This window comes from Calonectris borealis, chromosome 2, assembly GCF_964195595.1.
Source record: "Calonectris borealis chromosome 2, bCalBor7.hap1.2, whole genome shotgun sequence".
NCBI classification, from domain to species: domain Eukaryota; kingdom Metazoa; phylum Chordata; class Aves; order Procellariiformes; family Procellariidae; genus Calonectris; species Calonectris borealis.
Window position 1 is genome coordinate 121,707,081 of NC_134313.1, and position 13,187 is coordinate 121,720,267.

Sequence of the window (13,187 nt, forward strand, 5' to 3'; positions counted from 1 at the left end):
GTTTTTATGACAGTTTTTACAATTTTATGGAAATTGAACCATTACATAAAGCATAATTTTCCTCAGAAATTGGTGTTTTATAGACTTATATCCCTGTTCAGTCATTTACATTCCTAGTTGCTTTTTACATAAAGCATAAATATAATGATGCTTTTCTCCCCTAATAAAATATCATTAGACTGTTTTTGTCTTTTTTTCAGTATATGAAAGACTATCCATGTCTGGTACTTAAGGAAAACCTCAAGGGTTCTACGTCCAAGTTTTATGTGTCTGTAGAAACCAAGTCTATAGGGGCTACAAGGGAACTAATGTTTAATGCTTTAGTATTTAGCTCAAAATCATAGTTCATAATGATTTTCTAACAAGATTTTGCTACTCTTTTTATTCTTTAAGTATGTATGTTTCATAATAATAATGGTAAATTTTTCATAATGGTAAATCTAAAACATTAAGTCAAATTGTACAGACTTTTAGTTGTTGGAGTCTTGTGTTCAAATCCAGATGTAAGCGTGAGCTTTCCAATTTTGTTTCATCCTCCATGGAAGTTAATCACTGCCATATAAAGGTTCTACTCAGGAGAAGCTAGGGATTTTGCTACATCAGACTTGATTTGTACCAGTGAATCTGTATAAGAACAACTTTGACAGCATCTGGTCACATCACTTTGCCTTTGTCAAGGCATAGTAGTCTTTTATCTTTATGAGGATCATTTTAAAGCAGGACAAGGGACGTCAGGTTGGAGGTATTGTTTTTTTGGAGGCTGTATGCATTAAAACTCAAATTCCTCAGTAAACTGCAGCTGCTTGGCAGTTCCTAGGAGTTTGTCCAGTTCACCTGAGCATCACAGGCACGGCTGCTCAAGTGTTTGTGTTCTTAGATATAAAAGCATTTATGAAATTGGTAATTGCTTGGTTGCTGGCATACTTCTCCTGTATGGTAATTGCCATTTAAAGGTTTCCAATATGTTCTGGGTGTCACTGGTTTTCCTAATAGTGAGAAGATGAGCTATCTGTAGTAATGATTCTTACCCTTACAAGTGTATAAATATTTGAAATTATTTGAGTCATCATAGCATGAAATAGGGCAGTGAAAGACCTGGGTTCAGCTGTACTAGATCAACATGAAAATAACATGTACATGAAAAGAAAAGAACGCCATCCCTAACCCATGGAGCATATCAATAAAAGTTAAATATGACTCCAAAAAAACTTTGCAATCAGACTATTTTGTGATTTTACAGGGAGATATAAGGGATGACAGATGCTGGAATTCAAGAATCTTATTCACAAGTTGAATTATTAGGCCATAAAAGATAGCAGCACTGGAAAAAGAGTTACAGGAATCAGCATTTAAGAAGGATTGGGAGTTACTTGTCAGAAGCTATTTTAGGAGAAAAGGTGATGAAGAGAGAGAGAGACTATGAAGGACATTTGAATATGAGAGATCCAGGGAATTATGAACTTGAGGGGAAATCTAGATATGCAGAGAACCTGTTGCATTGTTTTACAGTGTGTGTTCCTAACTGCTTTTAGGTTTTTTTGCTCTGAGACAACCAGGAGCCTCTGTAGTAGCTCCTAAAGGAACACAAACATAGGATCTGAGCCTAAATTGGACCTGCTGTGGTAATAAAAAATTATTCCAGTAGATTTCCCCATTCCTTTTGTAAAAGGGAAGTCATATGAGACCATCAGGGTGAGGTGTACCTGGGAGGTGGTGGTCTCATCAGACCTGGCACAGTGAGGACGGGCAGCTGCCTGGGAGCTGCAGGAAGAGGGATCTGAGGGGCTTGCGAGGTTTGTATAAGCTCAGTACGTGGCCGCATTTTGCTAAAGCTGATGTTTGAGGCCAGCTGGGATCATTGTTTGGACAGAGTGAAACTAGTCTGAAGTGGTACCTCAGAGAGTCGTTGGCATGCAGATGACAGATGAATCTGTGTTTGCAGATGAGATCACCAGCAACAGGGTGGCAAGTGTTTATTTTTAATGTCATATTGATGTTGGGCTGGCTTATGAGCATGCGTAGCTTGTCCACACTGCAACACTATGTGGAAGTCTCCGTAGCACCTTTGAGACACCTTTTGCTAGGCAGGACTGCAGTTTACTTTTGCTAATGAAGTTGTTATTGAGAGCTGGTTCTAATGGATGTGAAGAGGTTGCCCTATCCAGTTCTGTTAAGTCAAATATTTTAAATTCACTAGTTACAGAGGATGGAAACTGCGATAATGGATATTTTCTGAGTTATAAAGATATCTTGTCTTTCCTGAAAGTGAGCTGATAAGACTGCTAGCAATAAAAAACAAATCAAAAAATCAAACAAGACAGAGAGCAGTCTTGTGTTCAATAATTATCCCGCGGTTTTACAAATCTTCTCTTCGGCTTAGACAATGCCCCTTAGAGTTCGTAATTTTACAACGTTACAACAATCACGGAGCTTGCCTTTGTGTGCATTATGTATATGCTGAAGGGCAGAGAATAGCCTCAAAGTGGAAGGTGTCAAGAAACGTCCAAAATCAATTAACCATTATATAGCGTGTGGGAGACATTCCTTGTCTCTCTGTGAATAGTCCTCGAGACAGCGTGGCTTTCAGATTGCCGGGAAGCTGGTACATTTCCAAGTTACCGGTGGAAATTGCTTTGAACTTAGAATAAACCTGCACATACATACAAATTAGAAGAAAACAAAACATGTTGAATGAAATCTTGGCCTTATCAAAGTCAAAAGGAGTTTGCCGCTGACTTCAGTCGAACAAGGATTTTATCCAAAAAGAGGGAAAAAAAAAGATTTTTGAACTCTAAAATCAGAGCTAAGCTGTCTGATGTAGGTGATTTTTTGTCATAGATACCTGCTTGTTTTCACATGTATTTGCAGGTTCTGAAGGCCACAGAGTCTTTGTAATTGTGTGTCTGCAATCCCTGACTGCAATATGCTTGCCAAAGCACACCTGGAACACTCATGCTTTTGTAACTTTCATTTCTTGTTTTTATGGTCCAGCAACATTGCTCAGGCCTGTTCAAATGAGTTGGCAATTAGTAACATAAATATAACTTGTCCGACTTGATTTGTTCTTCCCACACACACACGTTCTGTGTCTGTCTCTCTCCGGCTGAACCATGTGTAGAGGGTAGAGTAGCAAGGAAGCATGCTGTGGTGGGGGTGGAATGCCAGGAAGGTTTTAACGCTTTTAGAATGAGCTCTCGTACATTATGGAGAGAAAAAATAACTTGTGGCCATCCTAGTGCGGTGTCTCTCTGAGCACACTGTGCTCAGGTGTTCCTCTGCTACACTTGCATAGCCCGGCAAGAGTCACCATTAGTTTTCATTAAACAACCTGTAAATTGGTTGCACCTAAGCGCTTTGAAGGGTCCAGTCCCACATGCCTGCCTAGGGCATGTCTAACAAATGCCAGATGAAACACCTCACAAAAGACCACTGTAGATATCTGGGATTTTTTGTTGCTGTTTTTAGTTGTTTTGGGTTTATTTTTTAAAAAATTCCTGCCACGGATATAGAATTGCCCTAATAGCTAGAGTGCTCTGCTGGTAAATGGGAGTTCATGCTTAACTTCTCTGACCTGGAGAGCCGTGCTGCCTCTTGCCTCCCTGCCGAGTCCCCGTGCCGTGGTGTTATTCCCTTGCTGTGTGGGAACCATCCAGACCTCCCTGCCTCTCCCCACCCAGTGGAAACTGTGCTGCAGCAACAAAAATGTGACCTTCACTCGCCTAGAAAAGGGGAGAGGACTACAGGAGGGCACGGGAGCCCATAGCCTACGTTGGGGCACTGAGAAAAGGGTTGGAGTCGTGGTCTCTGCTGTCTGGACCATGAGTTTTCATTTGCTGTGTTAGCAGTCTGAGCTCCAGAGAGGAGGGGGAGTTCACAGAACTTTGTGCTCAGCGTGCAAGTTTCCATGCCCTTCGGCAACTATGCACTCCCCATGCACTGTGCAAGTATCTTGGTCTCCGCTCGGGATTCCTTTTGCGGGGCTGAAACCTATAACGTAATCATTACAGCCTCTACTTTATAGTCTTCAAGTGCTTTATTAGGTCTGGCCCTTCATTATGCAAAAGTAGGGCTACTTTACTTTGCAAGAGTAAGTAAGCATGCAGGCCTACAGAAGTGACAGATCCGTTTGATCCGTCATAGGAACTGATGGGTCTATTTGCTGTATCTCCTCTGGGCAATGCCAGCTCAATGTGTGTGCTTGGAGAGGGATTTATTTTGAAATAAATATTTCTGTTTAGTAAGTTTGAATACAATCAATGCATTCGTTAGTTTTATTTCACATAGATGCTCACCCAAACGAGTCCCTGCAGTATATTCTTGGTTAGCGTGCTCCTCCATTAAGAAGGAACGGCTGCATATTTCTGGCCATGTCGTCGTGAGTTGTGAATGACAAACCAAGTGACATGTTTTATTACTGCAGTGCCTGTGAATAGCTCAGCGCTGACAGCTTGGGAGGAAAAGTGCTATTAAATGCCCTGGGATAGGCATAAGATGGGCCACAACACTGGAAGGTTTTCTCCTCCAGTCCAGGCATTGTGCCTCATTTCTGAAGTTACCAGCCCATTGACTTATTTGCTGGGCTGTCACGTCAGCTATAGTGATGTTTTTGACACCACTATATTTTGTGACATTTGTTCCTTAAAAAATGGGAATAAGGTCACACTAAGCAGCTGTGAATAGCCATCAACTTTCAATCACCACCAGCCCGGACGGCATTTGAAACAGCAGCTTTGGGTGGGGATGAAAGACTCAGTGTCCTACTGACAGTGCCTTCAGACAGTCAAAGGTGGAAGCAGGAATGAGAAGTCCGAGATGCACATTTAAAATTGTGGGACAGCACTTACTATGAAGACATTATTTGAAATAGTGTCTAGAGGGCAATAGAAGTGTGCTTAATTCTTTAATTTTTTTTATTGTGAAAACTTACTTTTTAAAAATATATTTCATGTGCTATGTAGGGTCCCAGTTAGTGCACAGAAAGATATATTGGTGATTGGTTTTACTGCAGGATTAGCTGAAAATACAATTCCCGTTCACAGAAAAGCCTCCAGCTGGGGATAAGTGGTACTGGACTCACAGCATGTGTCAGTATTCAAGTGATGCTAATGTTGGACCTACGAGTATCTGGTGGTTCTGATAAACCAGCCCACAGCAGCTCCTGTGTTACCTGTGTGGTGGCTCTCAGCCACTGTCAGTAAAGTTGAGCGAGAACTTGAGCTAACTAATCCTGCAAAGGTAATTAGCTTAAATTTTGAGGAAAAAGTAAGGAAGCATCAGTTTATGAGGTTAAAATATTGAGCGTGTTTGGAAAAGAGAAAAAGCCAGTTTGTGAGAGAAAGCATTTATGCAATGCCTTGCTTGTATCTGTGTATACAGGCATGGTGAAGGCTTGTAGAAAAGCATCCGTTGAGCGTGGAAATGGTAAACATCTTCAGCAGAGAAGATAACACTTGAAGGTGCAGCTAAATATGCTCCTTCAACCAAAAAAAGTTTCAAATAAAAAGCTGCTTATTTTTACCCAATCAATATTTTGCATTATTTCCCAGTTTACTTCACAGACATGAAGTTTACGGTTTACTTGAAACCTCAACAAAGCAGGAGAATTTCTTTCTTTTCCAAATGGTGAGAGAGTAGTTTACTACTTAGGTCATTTAACTCAGTCGTAAATTACAAAATGTGAGTTATGACTAATCAGAGAAAGCAGTTCAGTATTATGAAACCAGCCTTAAGAAAAATAATTGTCCCATAGGTTTCCATGCTTTCTTGAAACTTGAATTGCAAAAATCACTTCTTAGACCAAGGATCCAAAACTCCTCAATTTATTAGTGAAGACAATCTTCCAGCGAATGTTTTATATTACATCTTTTCCTGCACTCACCTTTAGCAGCACCATAATACCTGAACAGCTCTCCTAAATTTTAGGAAATACTGATCTTTACAGATCAATTATGGTATTCCTTATGGCTCATCCTTGTTTAATAGAGTTGAAGAGAGGAAAGCTGCTGAGTGACTATTAGCTTAACAAAGAAAAGTCATTTTGAAATTCTTGTTAAATTGCAGTGAGTGTACATCTAAACTGAGGTTTAATTACATTTTTAATTAAAGGAATAGCTATTGATTATGTCATTGAATGTGTTGTAGCCAGCCCTAACAAATAGCAATATTACAAGAGATCATTAAATTAGTTGTTAAAATTCTAAGTGAACAAGAACTAGAACTGGTGTGGATAAAAGATACAGAGATGCTGGGTAGAAGAAAATGAAATGAGTGAAAAATACATTCATTTCTAAAAGTTTGGTTACTGATGGGTTTATGTGCTGTCATAATTTATTTTTATCTATGGAAGAAAGTGAAGACAGAACCGGAACAATTTTTAAATAAGAAACATGGGTAAAGTTTTATCTTGGGTCTTGAAAGTGAACAGTGATTCAGACAATATTTCTAATGAGCTTTATGTGAAGCAGGATCTAATCTGTCGTATGCGAGAGACCTTCTGATCACTCAGGGAGCAATGAGATCTACTGCACAGCCTGATGTGAAGGGCAAATAAAAGCTAGCAGTCAGAGCAGTAACAGCATGGGGGTACTGACAAAAAACCATGGGCTGCTGCGGTCCAGCTGGCTGCAGGGCACTGGCAGCTCACCCTGTATCCAACCTGCAGCTTTCCTGCTAACTGCAGTGTTGATCTTCTCCCAGGCCCACGGTGGGGATGCCTGGTGGTAGATAGAAAGCAGTTTTCTGGACACCGGTGACCAAGAGCGGGTGTGGAAACCCCATCTGCTCGCGTAAATCTGTAGAGCCGCGTTTTGTCTGTGCAGGTTCTCTGTCTGTGCGTGCAGGTGGCACTGCCGGCTGGATGGGTCTGTTCTTTGCCACTGCCCCTTGGCTTGTGTGAAGCTGTTAGTTGATGCTCTCAAGAAAATGTGTCCTAAATTTGTTTTAGACTTAAACAGGCTGCAGGCTGCTCATGATGTTAAAGGCCTGATCCTTTCCCTCTGTGTGGTACCACCTTTACTGCTGAAAGGATCTTACTGAAGCATTTTATTAGAGAGGGACGGATGGATATCGCAGCAGCCCGTTGCTTGTGGCTGAAAGCTGCTCTGAACAGTGAAGTATAATAGGGAGATGGGGTAGATGATCTCATGGGTCTTTCTGTTCTGTCCGTTACGATTTCTGTGCATGTAAAGCCATTTTAATCCTTTCCAATCAAATGCATTATATCCACAGAAATGTATTCTTAATAATGACACAAGGCATGCTGCAGCACGGGCAAGCTTATAGCCAGACCCTATGACTCAGCTGGACTAAGTTATTGTTTTAAATACAGCATTTTAGAATTAAAACTTTTTCTTGGTACAGATTTTATAGTTGAGCATATTTTAAGTGTTCTGTCTATGTATAATGCACAAAGGCTAATTTGTTAAAAGACTCAGAGGGTTGTTAGGATGTATTAGAATTAGAGGTATCTGTAACCTTTATTTGACCTTGTAGTTTTGTGGAGCATGATCCAGTCTTCAGTGACCTTCCTTCCCCCGCGACCTCTGCCTCTTTCAAGCGTGCAGGATAAACAAGGGGCACAAACGGGTGGCGAGTGCAAAGAACGTGGCAGCGGCTGGTGAGCTGCAGGAGTTGGGGGAAGCATTTGGTAGAGGCGGGAGCACTCTTTAGGAATAGAAAGCAATGTCTTGTGGTGAAAGCACTTTTCTCCCTGTATTGCAAGTGTATTGCTACTATTACGCGTGGTGGTGTTCTCACATTCAGAAGCCAGATTACAAAACATTTTCTGTGTCTAACGGGTGCCAAATAAAGACAACCGGATTACTGAAATATAAACTGAAAGGGTCAGATATAAACCTCAAGAGAGTAAAAAGGTTTAATGACCTGTAATCAGGATTTACCAATGATTTGTACTTAGGTAATGGCATCACTGGTTTTTTCAACACACAGGATACATTTTAGTTTACTTCAGACAGGTCCCTGTTCCCTGTTCTGCTTAACTACAGGATGTTATGATTACAGATGTAGTGACACTGTTGTTGCAGAATCGCTGCTGATAAATTATGGTGGGATGGCAGCTGTAAATACAGCTTCTCTTGTGATTTAAGAGGAAGATGAGAAGGCGTATCGCCCAGATGCTTGATCAATGGGAAATGGGGCCAGCCGCAGCATGCTAAAGCTTAAAAGTCCGTGCCAGATTTTGGGATTAGAAGTTGTCATTTCAAGCATCAACTCCTCCGCTATTGAAATAATCAGCGGCTCTGGTCCTCCTCTTTTCCTTTCTTTTGGCCAAGATTTATTTACCTTTGCGAGCAGGAACTGACACGCAAACCTTTTTTTTCAGTAATTTTTTGAGATACGAGAGCTTCTTCAGCGAGCTGCCAAGTATTCAGTGTCTGGCTGTTCCACAGTGCCGTGCAACTTCATGTCATGTCATGTCCTCTGTGACCTTCCCATTCACTGCTTAACTGGTCAGGAAATGTGCGGCCTCTTGGAGCTGAGTAGTTATACTACTTAAGGCTGGAGAAACAATAAACCAGTCATTACAGATTAACGCGATAACACACACCAGCAGCAAAATCAGCTATAATCAGGATTCACTTGACACAAAAGGGCATATAGCTTTGTTCACTCAGTCCCCTGCTCTGTAGGTGACAGTCCCGTGCAGGTAATACTCCTAATGACTGATGGGGGGGCAAGAAAATTTTCAATATGCAACTGCTAACTGTAAGGTGATTTAAACCTGGCTCCTCTCTGAGAAACCCCACGTTTCCTGATCTGAAGGCTGATACAAGCTTGGTTATTTTTTCCCTGAAGTGAGAAATGAAAACGACTGCCTCCCCAAGATCTCCCCGGAATTCAGATTAAATGGGGCTTGTATTTGCATTGGTACTAAGGATGAAATCAGGATTGGCAGACTGTGATGTGTGAATTTGCACACATATAGGGACTCGGAACATGAGTGAATCTTGTTAATTAAGCCAGGACATTTTAGATGGTCTGTGCCTAAAATTCAACCCTCTTCAGGAAAAGGGACTTTCTCTTGGGTCTCTTTAATGTCACATTCCATTTACAATTGTAATAAATGCTATAACTTGTTTCCCTCTCCCCTATCCCACAAAAAATGACAGAGAGGAATTTCTTGCTAAGCCTTTGATAACGGTTCTTTCTTTTTGTTCCAGATAACTTCAAACGAGAAGTGCTCAGAGAGCCTGAAGAATGATGGCGATGCTCTTATCCAAACTCTAGAGAGCCTGGCCCAAACTGCCAGGTGAGTTCCCTCAGGCTTCTAGGAATTTCCAGGGCTGAGAGCGCTCGCCTCCTCTTTTGTCTGCAATGGTCTTCTCCTATAATCGCCTTCTGTGCAGTACAAGCTTCTCAGGTTTCTGTCCCTGGCCCCCCTCCCTGCGCTGCTCTCCTCCAAACTCCTCTCATTCAGAGCTTGCTGGCATTTCTGCCGCAGCGGCGGCGTGCTTTGATCCCCAGCTGCGGCGAGCCACAGTGTGCTGCACAGTCCGGCTCAATGTGTGTGCACATGTGTCGTTTTTCTTTTTTTAAAATATATTATTTTATTCCAAACACTTGGCCTCTCTAACCGGATACTGGTCAGTGGTTGTTGGCGGAGTGGGCTAGAGGCACACTGCGACGTTTGTGCCCTGTTTTAAAGTAATTGTGTTTGGTGCGCTTGCAGGCTGATTACTTTCAAATGCGCAGCTGAAGAACAGAACTACTTTTGTTTAAGAATACCTGTGGCTTCTCCAAGAAGGCACAAGACTTTGGGGAATGCCGTGGCCTCCTCTGCGAGAACAGAGGTGCTAGTCCCAACAAGTTGGCCAAACCTCAGCTCATCTCCTGTAGACTTTCCCTCATCTAATCCCCCTTGGACGTATGAATGAATGAATTACTGTTCTCTGCCCCTCAAAACAAATTTTACACTCCTGCTATGGGCTGTTAGGCTGCATTTCACTCCTGGTTGAACTAAAATTGATGAGAAATTGTAGTTTATAGATCAGTTTTTGAAACACTAAGATAATCTTTTCAGTGCTTTTTGTGCTCCCAAATGCAGGCTTTGTATGGGTCAGTTGTTTGGGAAAATTGGCTCCTCGACATTATGGCAGGGTGTACCCTGTGTCGGAAGGAAGGGGGGATGTGGGCAGATGTGGAGAGGAAATGTTGGGACGTGGTGAGTGTAAGGAGATGCGCACCAAGGACTAACCAAACCTGTCGAGAACAGTCTGCATCCCTCTTGCATACTCAGCTGCTGACTCATGGGTTTTTGTATGACACATTAAATTATCTAACTAAAATAAAATGTCAGCTCTCCCCAAGGGAGACATTAGCACCACCACTGAAGATGACAGTGGGGAAAGACGGGGTTTTCTTCTTTTGTAACTAGTTTTCACTCTATTTTGTAGTATTTCAGCATTAGATGGACTAGACAGCTCAGTTGCTGTCTTTGAGTCTGCTTTTCTGGCTTCCTCTAATGGTCTGTTATCTATACATTTCTGTATTCAGAAAACCACATACTACAGAGCCCAGAATAAACAGCGCTCTCTCTCTTATTTGACACAAGATGCTCAGTAGACCAAATTCTAGCTGATGCCAATGACGAGTGTGTTGATACGTTAGGGTAAGCCAAGTTCCTTTGCTGTGCCGAGCTCCCACGCTGCAGCAGCAACATGGGAGCCCCCAAAAGCTCATGGATTTCATTTCACCTCCTCTCCTTCTTTGGGAAACACGTATCTCTATCCATTTGCCTCCAGAGGAAACTGAGAGGGATTCAGCCTGGATCTTGGGGCTGTAACAGACTCAGGCATGGATTAATTGGCATCGGGCAGGCAGGAGAAGCCTGGGGTTAGCAAGCTTAATCAGCTTTAGCTGAATGGCCGTTTTGTTTATGGAGGTTATGGATGTTCTGCCATCTCCCCAGATTCCCTCATGTGGCATCTTTCCCAGAATATTCCTTGCGACAAAATAAACTTGGTCTCCTCACCTGTGCTTTGAACCCTGTTAAGAAGCCTCTCTGTATCTCATGCAGAACTGGAAACATTTTAGAGAAGGCTACAACCGAGATCCTGGATCTAAGCCATCCTCCGCGTAGTCTAACTCCCAGGCCTTTCCGCCCACATACTATCACTGGGCTGAAGTGGTTGAGGAATGGTTTTGCTTTGCTCATTTTTTACAGACAGGTTTCTAATCTTTCCCGCTGCCTGTGTGGCAGAAGGAGGATACGAGCCAAGCAGTCACGTGCCGAGAGAGGGGCACTGCTTGGATTGCAAGCTGCTTTCGGTGCTCTCCTGCTGCCGTGTAGCAGCCGCGGACTGCCAAACTCCTCCTCTGCGATACATCCTCAGCTAGTCAGAACAGGCAGTTTTGAGGGTGACACATCATAACCAACCCATTCTGCTCAGTAGCTGTGTGGAATCAAATCTGCACTTTAAAATGTGGGATCGTAGCCATTTATTTTTCAGTGAATGCCAAGATGCATTTGTTTCAGATATAACTAAATTTTGCGGTTTAAACTGCTGCTCTTTAAGACATAAGCTTACATAGTGAGACTGATTATTCGGATTTCCTGGCTAGCTCTGCACTCCCCAAAATATGGAATGTTGGTAGGTATTTGTCATTAGCAGCAACCGAGGAAGTTGCAGGTTGATCTACTAGTGTCCTTCCTAAGCTAAAGGTGAGGGATGGGAGTCTATAAAAAAAAGACTTGTTTCTGTGTACTAGCAGTAATGTGTTAGAGCCTCTGTTCCAATGCTAGGAAAAACATGTGTTTCCAGAAGGAAAAATTAGACAAAATATGCATAATAAAAACTTAGGTGAGGAAGCAAAGGGAGAAGATCCCACCATTCAATCTCAAACCTGCAGAGCTGTGTGTGGTGGGGCAGTCAGTCCTCCTTGCAGGAGGTGGGTAACATCTTGAGTGGAACTGCCTCTTTGCATGGAGCACCGCTGCGTTAAGAGGGCTGTATGTGTGAAAACACATTTTTCTGTCAAGCTGAAAGTGTGCGTGTGTGTAGATTCATGGGGGGACAGGACAAATTATATCTTCTTTTTACAGAGGAGATTGAGTGAGGCAGCAGTTGCTGTGAATTTGAGCTGAAATTCATTTTTACACAAGAGTTGCTACAGGGCAGAATCACTAATTCCATGTTGCTGCGTAACAGAAAGGCGGGATATACAGTGCAGTTAATGGCTATTAAGGATTTTCCAGCATAGCTAAAGACAAATGTGGGATTTGAACAAAAAGTTTTCCCCTGAGGATGTCTAATAGAGGTTACTGTTTTTAATTCCTAGCTCTCACGCTGATGTTGCTGTTGCTTCCTTGGCATTTGAAATTCTGAGAACGGTGGGACATGAAAATATCAAGAGTACCAAGTGAACCATTTTTGACCGGCCTACCGAACTGCGCAAGCTGTGTGTGCTGCTCAGCACCTCCTTCCTGCAGGGACATCTTCAAATGAGCAGAGCAGATGTAACTAATTTAGCAAGCTGAGCTATAGCGGTGTATGGCATATGCGTGACTTTGGGAGGCTTCGGGCGTTTTTTTTGTTTGGTTGGTTTTTAAACCCCTGTAAGGATGAATTCTTTATTACTACTTTACCTTGATGGCAATACGTGATGTAGCTCAAATATTTGACAGCCAGAGTTTGAAAAGTGTAAATTGAATAAACAGTATAGTTATTTCACAATATAGACATAAAGTGTTTCACTATTTTAAGCTGCTGTTGGAAATGTGCCTGTATCTTTTTTTTTTGACCAGGTGAATGCCTTGGCTGTTCATTTTAAGGCGTCACCTCAAGTGACTGGCAATATTCTTCATCTCGTGCAACCAGAACCAACCCCTGTGATCACGCAGAGGCTCTGTGTGTGTGATGTGTACACATGACAGATTTTTATCAGTTTTTCGCCCAGTAGCGTGGGGTTTTTGTGCGAATGTGTGCCCCTGTTGCCTAGCACTGCACAGCTTAAGCTGCATTGGTGGAGTGTCGTTCTCAGCCGCCAACGCTCCTGGCTGGAGCTCCTCTTTTTGAAAATAGGTGAGATGATGAGCCTGGCAGTTTGTCATTTATCCCCAGTAAAAGTTGATACTCTAGGAAGGGTCCTCTAGAGCTAGCAGATGCCACAGCATGTAAAGAAGTGAAATTCCTTTTCTCCCCACGTCCCCCGAGCGAGCAGAGTGTGGC

At 42.5% G+C, this 13,187-nt stretch overlaps 1 protein-coding gene across 1 annotated transcript in view; it reads left to right on the plus strand.

The window, feature by feature from the left end:
• Positions 1-12,769, plus strand: part of ULK4 (unc-51 like kinase 4) — a 253,157-nt gene extending 240,388 nt beyond the window's left edge. The window contains exons 37-38 of the mRNA XM_075143193.1: positions 9,180-9,268; positions 12,298-12,769. Coding sequence (XP_074999294.1) covers positions 9,180-9,268; positions 12,298-12,382 — 174 coding nt within the window. The 3' untranslated portion in view covers positions 12,383-12,769. The remainder of the gene's footprint in view (positions 1-9,179; positions 9,269-12,297) is intronic.
• Positions 12,770-13,187: the final 418 nt, after the last annotated feature.